At 37.6% G+C, this 21,509-nt stretch overlaps 1 protein-coding gene across 4 annotated transcripts in view; it reads right to left on the bottom strand.

The window, feature by feature from the left end:
- Nucleotides 1-585: 585 nt before the first annotated feature.
- The window catches only part of DCLK1 (doublecortin like kinase 1), a 250,495-nt gene continuing 229,571 nt past the window's right edge, over nt 586-21,509 (bottom strand). For 3 of the 4 annotated variants that reach the window (XM_065678389.1, XM_065678392.1, XM_065678393.1), the window contains 2 exons: nt 17,018-17,131; nt 586-2,005 (listed from right to left, as the gene is read on the bottom strand). In XM_065678389.1, coding sequence (XP_065534461.1) covers nt 1,841-2,005; nt 17,018-17,131 — 279 coding nt within the window. In that variant the 3' untranslated portion in view covers nt 586-1,840. Of the gene's footprint in view, nt 2,017-17,017; nt 17,132-21,509 lie in introns of all 4 variants that reach the window. The other variant, XM_065678390.1, reaches the window with a different exon arrangement.

Here is a 21,509-nt window from a genome sequence, read left to right as displayed (position 1 = left end):
TGGGTGAATTTAAAAGCATTCTGTATGAAATGCTTGTATCACTTGTGTGAAGATGTACAAGATGAAATTCCTGTGTTTAAAAAATTTAGAGCTTTTTGTATATAAATTTTCATTATGAGGTAATGAAAGATGCACTTCAAATGGTGGAGAAACAAAAGAATTTCAATGTTTCTTGAAATACAGTTCAAATGATACTTCCAACTAGAAATGCAGAAGAGCATTACACTATCTCCAACAAGCTGCGGGTACACATGCGCTGCCACAGCTGCTCTTAGGGACAGTTCCTTGAGGAAATACAGCTCAATGGAAGTGACTCTGTAGGCAACTTGCCCTGTTCCTCCAAAATTTACTTATACTTTTAGCAAGATCAGAAAAGTCTGCTTATCCTTTTGGGCAGCATGTTGATATTTCTAGTGGTATAATTTGAAAGAAAAAGGGAGAAAGAAAGAAAGAAAGAGAAAAAGAGCAAGGAGAGAGACAGAGAGAGAGAGGCAAACACATCTATGTGACTTTTTAAAAACACTGTCTGAAATTTTAACTTTGGAGCAGAAAGCTTCCATTTTACACGAGTAATAAAAACAAGTATAAATTTCAGGGGGTTTTCTTTATTTATTTTAGAATTGGAGTTTGGAAGTTGCCTTTTTCATTCAAGTGAAATTCTGAGTAATTTTGTATTTTTTTTCTTTTAAATTATCACATTTGAAGCAAAAGTCTACAAAGTGTAATATTTCTGTGAAAGCCAGCTTTAGGATAATGGTTAAATAAAATTCTATAATGCTGTGTTGAGATTTTAACAAACCAGAAATGTGTATACTCTAAGTTAATGCACATTTTATTAAATATTACAAATATAACTGGTGATCATTTTTAGTTGGTCCATTCCAAGACAGAACTTTTGCTAATTCAGTTCAGGCTTTACATATATATGGAATTACTTGTATTTTCCCCAATTTAGAAGTACTTTAGCTATTTTAAGTGTTATTCAATGTAAATCTTTAAAAATGACTCTCCCAGGATAACCAGGTCATGTTGAGAGGTTGCCTGTACATTTCTGAATGTGAGTCAAAGGAACCAGGAGCTTCTCAGCTAGATCATTACATACCATTAAATGACAGAACGTGTCCTCAAGCCATTTCCCAAGACTCTGCATTGCCATTAGCAGCAAACGATACGGAAGCAACCTTTTGTGGCCATCATCATGTCATATTCTGTAAACTATGAGTCCACCCTAAACTGAATTTCCCATTTAGCCTGCATAATATCCTCCAACAACAGTCACTGCCTGTGGAAGTATGATGCAGGTTTAGAAAGAGCTGCTACAGAATATACTGTTTGGTTAATTTTATTTTCATTTATAAAGCCTATATTTGTAACCCCTAAGCAGTAGTGCGCTTGATTTGGCCAGGAACAGGCAACGAACTCTAGGGTACTATAAAAGATATGTGCATATAAAAGCAAAAACCCCAAAATAAAGCTCTAATGTGGGTTGTCATGATTTAAGTTGATCGGTTACTCAGAGGGTTAACATGGGCTAAAATTACATACTGCAGTTCCTAGCTTCACTGATGAAAACATTCACTGCTTCTATTTTTAAATAAAAAAGCAAAATAGCCTTAACCCTTTGAGGATCATATTAGCAGCAAGTTACAATCTAAGGATAGAACAAGTATTTCAATCAATTAGGAAATTATTCTTACAAAGATTCTGTGAGCACCCTTTTGCGTTCCACCATCCCAGTGTTTACTGCTGGATAGATCAGCTGTAATCACTTCACACAGGTCTGAAGGATTTTCAGGGTCTCAAAGGGTTAAAGCCAAGACTTCTGAGTAAAAGTGTTTTATTAAAAGGGTGAATTAGGTGAGCGAACAGTCTCGGATGAACTTGGTGAATAGTCTTCCGATTCGGAGTTGAGTTCGGGTGGAGCTTGCTGTTCCTTATAACGTCCCCTCACATCCTGGTTGCGTCTTCGTCGGAAAACCTGCCTCTCCTTATCAAGAGCGGTGGTCTGGCAGGGGCATAAAATAAGAATAAACGAAATTAGGCTGCGTGTGAAATGCAAAGCTAATGAAAACCATGAGTTTATGTGGCCTGCAAATACCAGGGATAATAAGTGTTCGGATCAAATTAAACCTGTTCTGTCTCTTTCAGGTCTGAAAGGCTGAGCCCACAACATAGCTAAATGCTTTAGAAAGTGCATTTCCCAAACCTTGAGAGGTAGCGTGACATCATCAAGCAGATACAGTACCATATATATGGATGCCATATGTTCTACTTCTGGATGTTATGAATTTCATCCTTTAATAGATTCAAATTTCAAGCCAAATACCAAATGACCTTCCACCCCAGCCTTCTCAATGTATATATCTGCTTCTACAGGCAAGGCAGAGATACTCGCTTGTTTTTGAATTGACCTAATGAAGGCTGATCCACGCTTACCCATGTTCAAGTCAGTGCAATCAGCTAAGAAAGGTAAATTGTAATGAAGTTGTCAGACAACAGGGAAAAACAAACACTGAAGGGAGCTAGCCCACCCATCTCTCTGACACCTTTTCATGCTGCTCTATGGATGTTCTTAGGGAGAATGCTTAATTTTGACAGAAAGACCCATTTAGCCTGACCCCCATCTCCTCCTGTAGATCAAGGTCTATCACATTAAATACTCCACTAATTTTATCTAGGTCTATCTAGAGTGTCTAGGAATGGGAAAGAAGGATGTTTTCTTCATGGGCCTTATTTTTTGCTCATTCTGCAACTACTGAGAATGCAAGTCTCAATAAGATAGTTGTAACTTCCAGCCACGTCCCTTCTGCTTTTCTGGAACATTTACATGGTGAGACTGCAACCCACATAAGGGCAGCCAAAGTCTGACTAATGATTTCAAGCATGGGACTGGTTTTCTTGAGTATGGCTTATTAGACTGCAGTCCCTAAAATCATTGTAAAATTACAAGTTCAGCAGGATGGCCTTGATTCAGCAAGAGCAGTTTGACACATAGTTAACTGTCTTCTGGAGCAGGGCTGCCTTCTTAAAACACGGTTCCTGATTGTTTCGGAAAAAGCAAAACACAGATGACATACAAAATGCAAACAATTATGTGATCATGCTACTGGAGGCAAATATAACTTTGAGCACTGTATAGGTTTAACTGGTAAGGCTTGTAAAATTTATCCCTAGTATGAAAATCTCTTTTAAAAGAATGCAGCCAAAAGGTTATTCTGCTTCAAAGGATTTATTGTGTTCTCTTGAGACATACATGACTGATTTCTCTAGAAAATTTACCAGTTATAGTGTGAGCCTCATAGGAGAGCGGAGATGTCTTTATAGCCAACATATTTTTGAGAACAAAATGAAAACTAAATCCATCATACTGGTGCAGAATAGCATTATAGCAATCCATGCTCTAAAATAATGCAATCAGCATTCAATAATGATGTAACAGAGACGGAAAGATGGACAAGAGTCCAGAGCTACTACAGCAAATGGATTTAGTTAGGCTAAATGGCTGAACTATTATCTTTGTGTCTAGAACTTACATAGCACTACTTTAAAGGGGTAAAATTATTAGCTTTGATAAGTTCTTCCCCATATTTTAAATAATAATTGCTACAAAATGCAACACTTTTCATCTGCTGAGTTTCTTTGTTTACTGCTCATCTTTCAGTTAAGAGCTCTAATTAGTATTTTGAGTGCCTTCTATGGTTCTTAGCCTTGAACCAATTCAGTTTTTGATTATTTTTAATGTGAAACAGAAAAATACCTAGATCTTTTACATATAGTGAATATACAGCATACAGTATGTAATTCTGTGTGAAAATTGAAAAGAATGGCATATATTACCACTCTATAAAATACAGATTTCCATTTAAAAGATTTTCTATGCTTACAGGAAATAAGCATTTATTTAAAGTTTAAACCACATCACATCATCTTGTGGTAACAGATACTCTCCTCTGAGAAAGTCAAACATTTCTGGTTGAATAAATAAAAATACTTGTATTAAATTAAAAAATTGTTTTTAAAACCTGCTACATGAGAATGGTAAATGCGTATGCCAAAAACTGAAGGTATTTAAAATGAGATAAGTTACACAGAATAGAATACTTTGCATAAAAGATTAATTTTGAAATTTAGCCTAGGACATTGTTTTTTTTGAAGGACAGAATTCTAAAATAGCAAAAGTACTTAGATAATTGAGTATAAGGACACGTTTTTAAAGGTGTCTTTAAAAAAATAGACCCCAAGATACTAGTTTGCTAGTATTGTTGGGGAACCTTTGGGGGCTGTTGTTTAAATGCATTTGTTTAGATAAATGTAAATGCACTTCCTGACTTAATAATGAAAAATATTAAGCAAAAAAATCCCGATGATCTCACTTGATCCAGCACCATATTTCTGGCTTCCTAACACTTCAGAAACTTCCTGAGATATTTAGAGATGATGAGTTTCGTTACATTTTTATCCAAAATCTCCACCAAATTTCATTTAGTTGGTCTTTGCAAAGACACGCTTGTAGACTCAGGGGCATTGCTGTGGTTACTCTCCTGGTCTGAGACATTCATAGTGTTTCTCACTCAAAGAGCTTATAGAATAAAAATGTATAAAGCTACAGAGAGCCAACAAAGGAAGTATATAACTAGAGAAAGCAAAAATACACAGGTTGTATTCTAACCTTTAGCATTTAACACGCCAGAACCAAAAAACAGGTCACCTCTGGCCACAGACAGAGCACTGACAGAACTTGCAAGATCTGGCTTATTCTACTCAGTTGATGATGTTTTGCACTTCCAGTGTCTAATATACTGCTGGGTCGTATTGCCAGTCTACTTCTGCACAAGTACTATTTTTCACTTAATAAGGTCATGGTTACTTTTTACCTCTAAAGAATTTAAAAATATAATAGATTAATGGTTTGGAATGCAGAGACAGTAAGATATATTTGAGTATTGACCGCATGTGTTTTGTACAAGCAGTTGTCACCTAATGTACCGTCTTGTGCACATGGTATCTTCCAAAAATCAGCTTTTTCATTATTCTTACTGGTTTTGTACCATAGGCCTCTTACACATATTGCCTTGGTTTAAGAGACGAATTATTTCATCTACTATTCAGCTGGGTGGTTCACTGGTGCATGAACCAGTCCATTATGGATTTCTATGGCACTTCAACTTGAAGCTACTCTTTCAATAAATAATAAGAGGATCTGAAGTGCACTTAACTTCACAGGGCTGCAAATCCCACATTTTCATTATCACATTTCGACATTTTTTTCCCCTGGCTCCAGGTGAGAGAGTGAGAACTTTGAGTACTGTATGACAGTAATGGCAACTAAAATGTAAGGATAGCATTGTCATTTAAGATATGCAGCTGTCCTCCTACAATCCATATGAGGAAATGCAGAGCTTCTTATCCAGCAGCAGATAAGTGGATTGCCTCTAATAATTTGGTGCTGATGGGTCTGAAGCACTTCATTAAGCACTAATGTATTTTGCATCAACATTTAGTAATCCTGACACCCAGTTCCAAATGGTTAACAAGCAATTTTTGGGAATGCATTTAATTTGAAGTAATGTAGCATTAGTTTAAAATCCTTGTTTCTGTCACCTCTATGCTAAGACGTAGTTAGCTTTTTTCCAGGATTTTGACATAGGGAGTGTCTCTACCCTGATTCCTACCTCTTGAGGCTGCGAGACTCCTGGGACTTGCAAATTAGTTTTTTTTTTTCCTTGGAAAATGTTGAACTCTGTGTTTATGAACAGACACTCAAAAACTACAACTGCTTTGATATACGTGTTGGATTTGCAGTGGGAAGCACCTTATTCTAGCTGTGGGGTGATATTTTCTGTCAGGTCAGTAATTATTGTATTGAAGTAAATGGATTTTATGAATGTGAGAAGTGACTTTTTCTTTTCACTTGTCTTAATTTACTGCTGGCCACCAAATATAGATATATATTCATTTCATTAATAAAAGAACATTATTGTGCATTTTGCCTCTTAGCCCATCCATTATTCATACCAGCCAGGAGACTGAACCGGGGATGCAGCTGTTCATACATTAATCTCAGAAAACTGTCCCTTCAATCGCTTTCATTCTGCAGCAGCATATTTGCAATTTGTTTGCAATTTTTGCGCTGCTTTGTTTAGTGTGTGGAATTACACAGACATATGTACTGAAACACAGATATTTTTCTTTCAGTGCATTCTCTTATATACACGTATGTGTACACACATATTTAAATGTTCACACCTAGATAATTTTTTCTTATTTCCTTAAGCTTCTGGCTAGTGACCTCAATACCTTGAGGTATGCATCAGCAGGTTTCCTTACTGTAAAAACGACCATTAAACAATGCTTGTGGCATGAGTCAGGCAGCCTTTTTTAATTTTTTCCATGGATTTCTCAAGTTTTATATACATATATATGTATATATGTGTATATATATATATGCATACATATATATATGATCGATTCATGAATCAAGACACTTTTTGGAGTGTACTTCAAACTTAGCAATGCACCTCAGTCCAGGAGTGAAAGACACAGGTTAGTTTTGCCCCTCAGGCACAAGCTATAACTAAGTCAAGTTACACGGTGATTTGGAGACGTGCAAATGACCACATCGAGGGGACAAATTAATCGAGTGGATTTGAACCTAGACCTCCAAATACAAAAGGCCAGTGCTTTAGCACACCATGTAACTTCTGGCATGAAACTTAGCTAAAATGAAAATAAAAAAGATAGAAAACCAAATCAATTTGATGCATGTTTTGTACTGTATTGGTGGGTGAATACAAAGACAAGTATTCTACACATATAACTGCTGAATTCCTATTGCTATACTTAAGTTTGTGTTTACTCTTTGACATCCCCCCCTTTTTAGAGACACAATTCCTCAGCTGGTTTCAATTACATGTGGAAGAGAGTTAGTGCCAAGTTGTTTGCATGGGTGAATTTTATTTATAGTTTGTGAATCAGTTGTGGTTTTCTTAGTCAAAGAGCAGGAGAAAGATTTTAAATGAGTTTAGATATTTGCATGTTTCTACCAATACTCAGTTTACAGAGGGTTTTAAGGTATTCAAAATGGCACTTTACAGATAGCAAGACTGATTCCCAACTTCCTTGTCCCATGTCAAGTCCAATGTAACTTTTGACTTGAAAATGACTTGTATCAACTGGGGAGAGGGGTAAGTAACTCGACAGATGCAAAGTTGTGGGAATTAGGAACTAAACACGGAGGATGGAACTACGGGTTTTTAAATGAGATATTCAGATACATTTAAAACTGTGTTAGTGAGAACTATATTTTAAAATCCAGTATTTTATTAATTATCGACTGGATTGATGATTATGTTAAGCATCAATGTAAATCATCTCCTTTCTATTGTCATTACATGAATAATATCATTAATGACTTTCCCATATATTTCCTGGGTTTTATTTTGATCCTTTACCTTTTATATAGTATCTGTACATATATAGAAAATAACATATGTTAACATTGTATACTTATATATTAATATTACATATACTAATATTTCCTGCTATGTTAGATATAACCACTGTGGTGCTCCCTTGATGCTTAGACTCAGGCCAGAAAAGGCAGAAAATTCAGGCCATTCTGTCAGTAGCAGATTAAAATAATGCTAAGACTTAGACATAAACCAGAAGGAGTAAGGAAATTCATGGTCGAAGAAAACATTGGGAAGTTATGTAAAGTTTTGCATTCAAAATGTGCTGCCATTAGGAGGTACAGGTAAAGCAGCTGAAGAAGGCTCTGGACTGGACACTGCAACACTCGGGACTAAAGGGAAGGCTTGAAATACTTTTAATATTCTGGCTTAGTTACAAGAAAGCCAAAAAAACCCCTCTTAAAAGCCTCAGTTAAGTATATCTTAAAAGTTTCTTATAAGTAAATCTATCAGTTATGATATTTCTGAAGGACAATGCAGGTGCCATTTTGACTGTTTGTGGTCACTGGTGCTATATTTCACTAGAGAGAAATCATAAAAGATAAATGCATTTGCTTTAACCTTTTTACAAAGAGATCTAGCAGAGAATGGGCTGACTTTGGAGGAAAAAAAAAATCGCAAACATAGTATTTCTGCTTAGAGATCGGTGATCCCTGCTGTCTTTGACTTGAGTTGACATTAGTTACTTGGGGTGAATGAAGATGTGATTGCACCATCAGCTTTACCTACCTACACCAAGGCTGGCTTTCCTGGCTGTTAATGTTTCAGCAACCTTGGGGCAGTGCAGACTGACAGTGTTTAACTGGGACCTCCAGGTCTCATCCCCTACTGAGACTGACTTGGCCTTTCCAGCACTTCTGATTGCAGGGCTGATATCCACAACAGCATCAGGTGGGCTAATTATAAAACATGTATCAGCCTGGGGTCCAACTGATTTTACTGATTTGACCCCTGTGTTTTTTCTGTTCCTCATATTCAAGGACCAATGTAAGATTTTCCAGGCATTATATCTCTTACCTGCTACAACAGCTATCACTGTACATAATGTTTGTTTTACCTTAATATCTCAAAAAATTCACTTTTGCACATATTATCCTACTGAAAGGCAATAAATCAGGATGCAGAATAGCTGCATAGAAAATTAGGACTTTGAGGCCCTTTGAATAGGAAAATCTTTTAGGCAGTGAAAGGGAAAGTTTTTCAGGTTGACTGAAGGAGGAAACAGTGCTATTTAAAAAGATATTTTAGAAGACTGCTAGGGATGAAAACGATCAAAGGAGTGGAGAAGAAACGAACAGTTTAACACTAACAAAGGGAGCATTAAATACTCCTTGGGACCTGGTTGTACTTGTGAATTCAGGTTAATTTTCACGGGCCTGCGATAAATTAACTGTTTTATAGACAGGAATTGAGGAACCTTTTCATATGTGCTACTAAAATGTAAACACTTGCTACAACAAATCGGTTTTATTTAAACTAAAATGTTGGTCACTCCAGCAGTTGCTTGTTCCTTTGAGTTGAATAAGGACAGAACACAGGGCAGTGCTTGTTCAGAGGTATCCCCTGTTATAGTAATTCCTAATTAAGCATCTACACCTAGGAGCCCTGCTCTCCCAGTTTGCCTTTCCACAGTAGGGGCTCTGTTTAGAAAGCACTAATTATAAACATTGTTGTTACTGCCCCCAGCTGGAAAACAGAGCAGTTTATGTATGAATAAGAGAGATTATCACCCATCTGCTCCAGCCCATTATTCAGGGATGTGTCATTTTGTATGCTGATGGAAGCCATTACTAGTGCTTTAGTCAAATGACTTTTTTTTTTTTTTATATAGCGTTTATTTATTTACCGAATTTCAGAATTAGAGTCTCCGCCCCCACCTTCTCAAAATGCATATGGTTTGTTTCAAAATCTGGGCTATGCAGTTAAACTGAGTCAAGGCCAATCTGAGAGGAGATCCTCACTTTTATCATAGGCTCATTTTTCTGGTGGCCTGCTTCCCTGAAGCTGGGGTTTTAAAAGATTCAAACACAGTTTTATAACAAATGGAAAGACAGATTTCTTCCTTTTTTTTTTTTTTTTTGTAAAATAAAAACTATAAAGCAGAGGAGGAGTGTATGCTGATGATGGAGAGCAATTCAGCTCCAGAAAGATGAATAAAGGTCGTGTGAGCTTTCCCCCATTTTACAGAGGAGGCATTAAATTTGCAACTATTTGACAAAGTCCTGCTTTACACAAAATGCCATTATTGTAAGCAGAAAGGAAAAATTGCTCTAGCACTATCAAATCCACACTCAACTAAAGTTGGGCACTCAGAGCCCATTCCCCCCTCCTCCAAACCAGAAAAGCACTAATACTGTGCTGCTGCCTCTCAGCTCTATTACAGGGATGGAACCTGGGAAGCATGATGCCAAGTGGCAAGCTAGACCAAGCAGGTTTTGCTGTTATCTTGCAGGCCATGGTAGGTTTATAGCCACCACTGCAAGTGTGATAGGATAGAATTACAGGTCCTGCTACACACTTGAGCACTCGGAGTGAAAGTGTTTCCCAATTCTTGCTAGCCAGCTCAGCTGATGAATGGGAACCACTTCTCTACTTTTTGCTAGAAAATTAGGACTTTTTTTTTTTTTTTTTTTTTTTAATTTCCCCAGAACATCCATATCAAAATCTACTTAACCCTTAATGTGTGCTCAGGGAACTGCTAGGTTTTATGGAAACCATGCTGTAGCCCGATCCATGCACTCAAGTGAAGTGATCCAGGGTGGGAGTTTTAATTTACTGGAAATACTTGCAGTGACCATCTCTGCAGTTTCACTAATGTGCTTAATTTGCTGAGTTTTTCCAAACACCTCAAAGATGAATTTTTAAAGGCTCCAATTACTGCAGTGTTAGAAAATGCAGATTTTGCAAGAAACTTGTAAAAATTTCTCCAGCTATCAAAACACGGGTTGTGAGTCACAAGAAGGAAAAAAGCCAGCAAATAACCACTTCATGGAAATACCAGGGCTCTGGATTCATTGAAGTATGTGGGCCTTGTGTGGGCCATCAGACCTGGATCCTTCCTTGCTGCCACACTAGAATAAACCCCTCCCACCCAGAGTCCCATTTTGTCATACAGGTCAAGCCGTCTAACAACAACCCTGGCACAGTTACACAATGAAGAAAAATATATTCAAAAGACTCATGCAATATAAAAAAAAAAAATCAAAGTAAATAGGTATTAGAAGGGGTTTAAAAAGAAAAGATAAAGAACGCATTGTTAGAAACACAAGCTTACCAGCACATACAATGCATTGTATTTCATTGAACTTGGGAGAGTTTCTACCACCCGCGTTATGTAAATGCATTGTTCGATCTAAGGTAAGGATTGTGTTCAGTGGGTTTAAAATGACAGTATATAGCTCCACTTGCATGGAAAAAGAGGAAAATATATGCTGAGAGCCTGTTGCTGCTCCCTGTGTTTCAAAACAGGAGCATAGGGGAAACAGATGCCTTAACAAGCAATAGGGAGGGGGAGGGTGCATACTTCAGCATATCTAGTACATTTTCTATATACACTGTCCTTTTAATTATAGGGGAAATTGATACTGAGCATGTGCGATGAGGAGAAAGCTGGCAATGTGGGTGTGAGGGATGGGTGAAGAAAAGGAATGAAGGGGTGTGGCATCTCAATCAAGATTAAAACGAAACTGATAAAGCAGCATATGGACCGGATAACAAATCAAAAAGCATGTTTATCCACTGAAGGAACTGGTTAATGGAGACTGCCAGCACGTTGCCATGGAAACACTGACTGTTGGTGCTGCACCATCTCATACCTTATCCAATACATTCCTGGTTGTTGGTAGTAGTCCAAAGACCCTGATCTCTTGATGGTAAACCCGTGGTCCAGCTGAGCAGAGAGAAATGGGGCAACTCAGTGGATCGACGTTAGGCTAAAGAATTCAGACTCCAGAGCAAGCTGTTCCTTATTTAGTGCATATTTACTGTTTTCACTTTCAGAAGGCACTTATCTAACATCCTAAAGCTATGTACTGGAGATGAAAAAGAAAGTAAAGAAATAAAAGAAAAAGATGCTAACTCTAGATTCAGTCTTGCTAAATTAGAAGCCAATTTATTCAAGCTAAAATGGAGTTTGTGAAATAGGTTACTTAATACGCATTATGCATTCATTTAAAAATCTGACAAAATATCTTGTTACCTCCAAAGACGGAAGTGCCCTTTTAAGTTGCACAGACCAGTAATGGAAAATTATCTTTTGCAATTAAACTGAGAGGTTTAATGTTGCTTTTTTTAAAAAAATGCAACAGGAGCAGGCAAGACAGACTACACAAGGCTTAAATTAGACTGCTTCATAATCATGGAATGTGTAAAGATGAAAAGAATCAGGTTTTGATACCCCATCAATCATGGTAATTCATTTCTAAAAATGTGTTAACCTTGGAGAGTAGAACTACTCAGAGCCATGAATAACATTGTTTATCATTTCAGCTTACACCTCATGCTCAAAAAGATAACAGTATAAAACTATTTGGTTTAAAATTGCACCAATTAAAGTCAAAATGGAAATGAACTTAACACTGTGTCCAGGAAAGTGTGCTCCTGCTATTCCTTGAAGAATACAGATCTTTTAAGTTTAATTCATCATTAGCAGAATCATGTGCATAGGGACAAAGAAAATGTGCTGTTTCCTCTAACCCTTCTGTTCTGCACTAACAGACGGTGGAGACATAATTTAGCCAAGTTAAATGAAATTTTAGGGGAAAATATCTTGAGGGAGACACTCTGCCTGCTTTAAAATTGTTAGTTGTGATGATTTTCATATTTTGCCCTATGAAGAGAAAAGGCCATTTTGTGCTTCAATAAGAGCATGGCATATATTTCCAATACTGATGACAGCTTCTAATTCTAAATTCAGAAAAGCAGTTCAACACATTTCCAGTTACCAAACACTTCAAGGGTAGCTAGGAGATAACTCCAAATTTAAATTTTTCTTGATGACTCCCCTGCAAGTGTAGATTTTAATAATTTATCGAATTATGTTAAAATAATGACGCTTTCATCTTATTTAGAATTATTTAAAGGACGTTTCCTATTTAAAGCCACGAGAACCTCGTACCTACAGTTAATTTTCGGTTGGCTTATGTACACTGGTCTGCTATTGCCATCTACTGGCTTCCTTGTATGTTGCACATAAAATACACAAAAGGGATGTTTTCTTGAAAAGCAGATCAAAAATACTGCCCTAAAATCGAATATTTAAAAAGTAATACAGAGAAAATAGGGCGAATTGCTTCCTAACACGAGTTGAAACAATTTAGTCGGTGTGGAAATCCTGCCATGAGAAAACTGATCGTGGACAAACAATTCCAGGACAACATAGACAATAGATGGGAAGGGATAGACGAGGCATGTGTTCATCTTTAAGCCAAGCAAAACTCACAGACTAAGCTTGGCTCCTCTTCCACACCACCCAGGAAATCTCACCTCTAAAAATGCCACTTGTAATTTCAATTTTATTTTAAAATCAGCAGATTGCAGAGCAATGATCCACCTGCTGCCTTCCCCTTGCTGGACTGCAGGCAGCGGTCCCACGCCCGTGTCCCCAGCCCAGCGAGGACTCTGCAAAGCTACACCAACTTTCCGAGCAGCTTTTCTCTTCTGGTCTACTCAATTCATCTGGTTCTCCAGCTGGAGTTCACTCTCATTGCCAAGACAGAGACCTCATATAACCTTGACAGAAGATTATTAGTCTTTCCTCTGTCTTAACAATGGCAAAAATATAAGCACAAAAGGGACAACATATAGGCAAAGCTTTAACACTTCAGACAAGGACACAAATTAAACAATGCTTGGTTCATACAAGGAATTACAGCACACCTCTGGATCACAGAAGCATTCTTAAAAAGTGACTTTGGCTCTTGGACGCTTTAGCCACTGTCAGGAATGGCCAGAGGGTATAGCCACAGGATATTCTTTTGTGTCCAAAGAAAAATAAAAAAAAAAAAAAAAAAGGATGACATCCTTGGACAACTGAAGGAAACAAATCTATCCCCAAATTTAAAACAAGACTATTTAGTAAAGTCTGGTTTTATGTTTTCACTGTGGTAGTGTTTTATAAACAACATCACGGAACCACAAAATACTGTTCCTATTGGAAAGCTGTATGAGAAACCTGATCCTGCAAATATGTGGCCATTCTGACACAGACCGAAAGGGCACTAGCCCAGTCCTTGTGTCCTGCAGAGACCAGTAGTCAATGATTATGATGAACAGTGGAAATTAAGTGATCTTTCTCCTACATACTCTCTCATCAGCAAGCAGTGCTTTTTAGGGACTTGTTAATTCTCTTGCTATTTAAAAAGCTAGTTCTCCAATCAAAATTTTGCTGGTGGAGCTATGCTGGTTTAAGGGATTTTTTTTCCCAACTGACATAGTTATGCTGTCAGAACTTTTAATGATGCATTAATGTATCAACAGAAAAGTCTTTTTGCCTGTACAGTTAATTTTGTTTAAGGATTCATCTTCTGCTACATCAGCAAAGGAACTACTTTGCTAGGCATGCACAACATGTTCATTATCGCAGCTTGTCCAAACTGACAAACCCTTTCAAATCTGGACAATGTGAAGTCTGGACACATGCGCAAGAACTTCTAGAATGTCTCTGCCCTGAATGGTCAGAGAAAACTTTTACTGAAGACTGCCACATCAACAAGTCAGACATCAGTCTGCACTGAAGGAGTCAATGCAGTGGTTTTGGGCATTGCTGAAGGAAGCAGTAGCCACAGCAGATGTATGTAAAATACACATGGCTTCAAACTTCCTCTAGGTCAAAGTGACCACAAACACATCTTTAAAAACTTAACTTTCATCTTAGAGTTTTAATTGGTGCATATGATAGATAACATTTGAGATCTTTGAGGTGTGTTACTTATTTCCACTGAAGAAAACAGGCATATAATAGCATACCAGTGTGAGGACGAATTAAGAACTGAATACCACAGAATAGCTATCTCTATGCATAAACAGTTATAAAGAAAATAATACTAATATTTATCTTTTATACTATTAAATAACTATATAAATATATCCACATATTAACATATTTCCACAAACACACACACACACAGACAAAGATGTGTTATGTAATATATAGAAAGCATCTCTATATATTATATACACAAGCAGTCTCTCAAAAAGTTACAGTAAACATACAGGCAGGCACAATAAAACTGTTTTAATCGAAAATATAATTAGTGCACATCTTTAGTGCTGAACAATATGTTACAGCATCTGTATATACTGTGAAAATTCTAAATGCAGAGCAGTCTTCATTAATAGGGTTTACTTCTGTGATATTTAAGATTTCACAGTTAAAGGAAGATGTCCATCCGTAAACCCCTGATGAGATACATATCAACTGTATATTAAATATGCTTTCAAATGCAGAAACAACAATTAAAGGCTTTGTTGTTTTGCTTTTGGCTTTATTTTACTTATTAAATTAGCTTTGTAGAAAATAAAGGTAATTTATTCTTAAAATCAAAATCATCCAGCTTTCTGGATCATTACCAAAACACTAAAGAAGTCTATACTTCCCCATCTCTTCTAAGTTTCTAGGAAATAATTGACACAAGCTAATCAAACCGCTAAACTCTGTAAAAATATTCTAATCATTTCTACTTTATAGGCCAAGTTGCAGGATTAATCGTGCCAGAGTACGCTGTTCACCCATAGAGATGATCACTAATCTGTAAAATTTCCAAACACTAAAAAATAAATAAAAGCCATTAAAAATATAATTAAACATATACATTTTTTTCCCCTAACGTATAATGTTTTGCATTGGAAAGATTCACTACAGTGCCTTTTTCATTACTCAAGTGTCAAACCGCTGTAAACAATTCCTTGGCAGAGCAACTGGGGCAAAGGAAAAAAAAAAAGGAGGGTGGGGAAATTAAAAACATAAAGGAGGCAAGGGATGGATGAGGAAAAAGACACCATTTCTTGCTTTTAAGCTTTGAAGTTATTAGCATGGAGGATCTGAGCAGTAATTCTCATGGACAAGCGTGCTGGCAGTCCATTCGAAAGGTACACAGTTTCAGCTAGGCTATACAGAACATACCTGCATTTCAGATGAGCAATGGGTATGTGATGTTTTAGTTGTGGGAGAGCTGTTGCAGTATTATTGCTTAAAAATGAAAATAAATAAATGCTGGCTATGTTAGCTGATGACTGAGAAAATCTAGGAAAAGCATGAAGAACAACTTGCTTCCATGTTGAGGACGTTCAGGGTTGGAAAGAGTAAAGAAAAAACATGAGAGAGGCACAGCTTGAAATTTTAAGTACTTAAACCAAATAACTGAGAGATACGCATTTTGCTGCACAAACAGTTCACACCTGTGAGCCAGATTGCATGTGCTGAGCTGAGTTTACTTCATGCTGATTTAACTCACCACTGGAGGGGCTGAGCTGAGAAACATGAAAGTGGAAACAGTACAAGAAAGTACATGTGCAGTCACACCACCTGCAACTTATGGAAGCTGGGAATGAACACTGAGTAATCTGATATGGGAATGGTTATGTTTAACGTGTCACTTATTTTCAGTGACTATTTGGAGTGTTAACATTACCATGAGTAATAAAGAAAAGCTTACAAACACAGGCAGATGTATCAAAAATGTGAAGGATGTGTGTGTTACTTTTCAATGGCATTAGTATGAATAATCTCATAATACACTGCATATATTCTGTGTGCATGTATATCTAATGCACACGTTCATCTTTGGTGAAAAAATACAAATGCATGGGATGCATGTTACCCTGAGGATGCCATTGAAACCTCAGTAAAGCCTGGTCAAAAGTCTGGTCAAGTTTGGTTTCAGAAGCTCTGACACATTCTAACCTGGAATGCCTAGACTGGAATTGCAACATGGCAGAAGGCAGCAAGGAGCTCCATTAAGTCTTTACCCCATTAAGTTCTGATGCCCAAAGGGAAGCACCTTGCATGTGGCAGTACAATAAAATGCGGCTGCTGCTCAGCTAAATCTGCAGAGCTAGACTCACATCAACTATGAAGGTAGCACTGAGGAATCATAGCTCTCTTTGATGTCTTCAGAGGAGAGAAACTTAGGCTGCCATACAGATTATCTGTTACAGATTTTAAGTAATTATCATTTTATAGTTCTGCTGTCTTTTTACAACCTCTGTGTGGCCTCAATCCATGTGATGATTCTGCTGCCAAGTAAAATGCCATGATCCCATAGATCAAATTGTTGAACCTACATTGTAGTTAGGTCTACTGATCTGGTAAAATGTGGAAGTGTGTGTACAGAACTGTATCTCCTACAGCTGTTAAATAACAATGTGACTCACAAGGAGAATCAAATGAAGAAATTGTGCAGAATACCAGTCTATATTTATATTAATTAAACATTAGAATTATCTAAAGATTAACCCTCTCCAGTTTCTTTTGGTGGCACGTCCTAGACACACGCTGTCTTGTGGGCACATAAATTTAAGTGTTGCGGCTGTGTATTTCAGATGCTTACTGCTATGACAGAAACTCCAGCTGCTGTGCTGTTCGGTTTAGGGCCTGTGTTGAAATGCTTCTTTATCTTCCCAGCTACTGAGAGCTGATGTTCGTTCTCTGGAAGGCCATCATCCTGCAGAGAAGTAAAGCAAGATAAAACCTCAGAGAGAAAAGGTGAAATAAAGGAATTGTGAGGTGATTCTGACAGGACCTTAATATAGAAAAGTTTACAAAAAAAGTTATTCATGAAATACATGTTAATCTTTGTCTCTAATCTTTGTCTTCATATCTAAGGTATTTGTAAGATAACATAACGGCACGAACCAGCCTCCCTTTTTTAAAACAATTTATCCAGTACCTTCCTCTCAGACTTTAAGTAAAGTTAATTAATAATAGTTGTTAAATATTTTATTGTTCTACCACATGTTAACTACCACTGCACAGTTATTGTTAAGTTCATTAATATTTCAAAGCTTGAAAGCTTTGATAAGCTGGGAGATGTGTATGATTCTGGTTACTCATCACATAAATGTAAATACAATGACCTCAAAAGTAGAAAGTGCCCAAGTGATTAGAGAAGCCATAGGCCCTGCTCTGGTAGGATGCAGGAAAGAATCTCCAAAAGCTCCGAGAGACACCAATAAGGTCCTTGTCTCATCAAAAGGTTACAAACTCAGGGACTCTATGGTTGTTGAATATTGCAGCCATAGCTCAGGGAGTCTTATGGTGATGAAACCCAGGGAACAATCAGAGGTACAGGACAATCAGAGGTATAGACTGCCTGGGAAAGCAGAGAAGGACCGTGAGCCAGCTGTGGGTGGCCTCTTCTTCTTTGCTGAAAGGCATATGTTCTCAAATTGAGCTAAGGTGAAAGTAGGCACACAACTGCATGGCCAGAGGCAGACACATGCTCTGCTGTTGTGCATGCCAGGCGAGCCGGCTGCGTGAGAGCTGCAGCCCAGAAGACATGCAGCTGGGCCAGAAGGTGCCTCCTCCCAGCTGAAACACCCCTCTTTGCACAGCAAAACTGTCTATCTGCGCCGAGGCATGCAGGCATCTTCAATGTTGAAGCAAAACCCTAGCAGAAAGAAGGGAGTTTGCAATTCTGTGTAAGTCAGTGGGTTGAATTCAAGCCCAAGGGAAGAAAGGGATTTTTTAGAAATTGTTGCTAAGAGCCTTATGCCTGAAAAAAAGTGCAAAAAGTCACTGCTTGGTGAGACTTCCCTGCAAGCAGAATATCACAGGACAGGAGTCATAGGATACTTTGGATTGGAAGAGACTTTCAAAGGTCACCTAGTCCAAACCCCTGCAATGAGCCGAGACACCTCCATATGCAGGATCTCTGGCAACAATATACAGAATAGGTAGAATAGGCAACAAAATGCACAATGGTCATCCCAAGCTGGTACTGCATGGTGTGTGTAGCAATCAACTACACACATGATGAAAAAGTTCTTAAATTCCACTTAAGCAAAATCCTAGCAGAATACAGGCAAACAACAGACAAGATCAGAGTACATGGAGATGACTGACTTCATTTTCTGTCTTTGAAGCAATTCTGAGCGCACTTAAAGTGTTACAGAGTTGCTGTAGTAAATCATGAGTTCAGTGAGCATATGGGAATTTTAGGGAGGTTGGTTAGGGTTTGTTGTTTATTTAGCTTGGGGAGCTTGTGTTTAGAGATCCCTCACTCACCCCTTAACAAAATGTCTCAGCTGGCAAAATATGGTCAAGTGCACACAGCTGCAAAACACAAAACAATACAACCCAGTAGCCGATTATTGTCTAGCACTGGGGAGTCTTGGCTCAGTGGTATTGACCCCTAAAAATAACCTGCTTTCCGCTGACCTTGCCTTTCCCAGAAGAAAGATAGTCTGTAAAGTGAACTCTTCTTCATTATAGGGGGCGAAATAAATAAATAAATAAAATCATTCCCTTGGCTTTCTTGACATGAAAGCCTGCCAAATGTTCATGTCATCTTGTCAAAAGACTAAATTATGGAGAAGACAATGGTTACCAAGACTGTGGTAATATATTATTGGTGTAGCACCACACCCACAGTTCCAGTGGCAATGCACCAGAGACACATAGTTTGGGCTCCAGCTTTTAAATGAAGTATCTTCCAGCTCAATTTAAGATGCAGCATAGGGATATATAGGAATTACTGTACTGTTATTAAATTTTCTTACTACGTTAGTGCTACGTGATGTTTAGTAGTGAACTCTTCTTTAATTCCAATGTGCTTTATAAACAAGTTAATATATATTTGCCGGCTCCGGGAATCAGCCAGCAATAAAATAGATATTGAGGATAAGAAATGACAGCTGTTTAACTACATAGAAAACAAGCTGCTCTGCACCTTAAAAGGCAAGAAGTTAAGAAAACCCCATCAGATCCACCAGAATCAGCAGGGTAAGTTGTAGAACTGGAGAACAGACTAAACACTGCTGACAAGAATTTCGTCGGATTGCTGTAATGGAAAGGATGTCAGACCCTAAAGAGTTTAATTGTTCCTTTTCTCTATTTCAACCTTTTACCATAGGAAATTCTTCTTGCATTGGATTAGGAACACAGAATTTCATCTCAGCTTCATCTCAGCAGTCGGGACAAGATCTTTTAAAGATGACTAATGATTTTTGTTGCTTAATTCTGGGAACTTTAAAGGGTCATCAGCTTCAGAAAACGTTGATTGCTGATGCTCTTAAAGAACTGCTGTCCTGAGCATGTCTCAGATGTTGAGCAGTCAAAAATCATTTACAGTTTCAAAACTCTGGTCCAGAGTTTGAGTTTTCAACTGGACAATGTAAACTGCTTGGGATCTTAAGATACCTTTTTTTTTTAAAAAAAATAACTTCCATAGAATACCTTTCCTGGTCTATTTCCAAGAGAAAAAAAAGAAGAAAAAAAAGGGGGTGGTGGAGGGGGCAGAGGGTCTTGGAATCATATGAGTCATTAACAAACACTGTTTTCATATTTGCATTGTTTTCTATGTCAGCAGGCACTGCCACTCAAAAAAAGAAAGAAGTGTTGAAAAGACAGACCAAAGTTCAGGATTCCAGATTCCTACTGCCCTGAAGCACTCAGATCCATTTCACAAGCCTGTCACAAGAGCTTTACTTTTCAGGTCTAAAAGCATCAGATGAATAGGTCATTATATAAATAACAGCAGAAAATTAGAACAAATAGAAGTGCTGGAAAACCTTTTGGACTCTGTTTCCTTCAAGGATTATAAGGCATTTTTCTTTAGTCAGTGTCCTAGGGCGTAACCAAAGGTATTGAAGCTGCCAAATAAGAAATGTCTTTTTAAATTACCTTCATCGCAAATGCTCAGCTTAGTACTACTTACTGCCTTGTTATTAATTTCTTTTGCGCACAAAAGGCAGACACGGTTAGGGAAACATGTAAAAGTTCCACTTCTGCTAATTCTTTTCAGGCTGGTGTGTGCCATCTCCAGCAACAACACACCACATATTGATTATTTTAACAGAGAAGGATTTACAGAATGCAATCCACTCTTTTCAGCATTCACTGCTGTATAAGGAAATATTTATTACTTATATAACACAAAGAGAGTAGGCTTGTCCTGTAACTTGTATAGTATAATTTAAGTTATCAATATCATCAATGTTTAAAATGCGGACCTCAGGCTTCCAGCCTTTTTTATAACTCTGATTTTGCAAAGAATTTGAGCAGGTAAAGGAAAGACCTGGGGTCCCTGTAGGGGAAGCATAAACTGATGGATATGTTTCCAGGTCTAAGTGTACTGCATAGGACAGACAAATCCAAATAAACTAAATGGAGGGGGCAAGGAACTGCTGCTGAATTGCATTTTAAATTCAAGATCGCCATCTGTGGCAGTGGCATGCAGCCAACATCTTTTCAGGTTTTGTTTTTTTGAATTGAAAACAGCTGGGGTATTATTGACATAGGAACTGCTTTACTGGTCTCACTCTGCCCAGAACAAGTTTTGCAGTTTCCAAGAGGATTCCAGCTATTTTTATAGCAAAAATTGAAACTGAAATGAGGGTTGGCTCCTACTGAAACTGTCAAAGCACATTCCAGGAATCTCAGCAGTTTACCAAGTAATCACATAGTAAGCAGCTATAAAGCAGAATGGTTATTTACAATCTACAAAATGGTTTTATACAGTGTAAGCAGTTATAACACTTCTATCAAAGGTTTGATCAAAGAGAGAAAATGTTCCTCAAAATTGCTGAAGAAAACACATGCCTTTTTTTCAAGCCAGCTCTCCTATCCAGTATTTTAGCTGCAAGTTTACCACTTTATGAATAGGTTCCAAACTGAAATAAGAGAAGAGAAAGTAAAGTCCAGCATTTAATGCCATGGAAAAGTATTTAAATGTTATCTGGGAAAATCAACTGTTAGGTGAAAACCCTTTATGCCATTTCTTCTCAGAAACAGTATTTTATAGAAGTTGCAGATAATCACCCAGGTAATTACAACACATAGATCACAGAGCCATTTGTAAACAGGGATGAGTGTATTAATTC

Source organism: Lathamus discolor, chromosome 4, assembly GCF_037157495.1.
Source record: "Lathamus discolor isolate bLatDis1 chromosome 4, bLatDis1.hap1, whole genome shotgun sequence".
Classification (NCBI taxonomy): domain Eukaryota; kingdom Metazoa; phylum Chordata; class Aves; order Psittaciformes; family Psittacidae; genus Lathamus; species Lathamus discolor.
The sequence above is the reverse complement of the archived record's forward strand: the minus strand, read 5'-3'. Positions and strand labels throughout refer to the sequence as shown.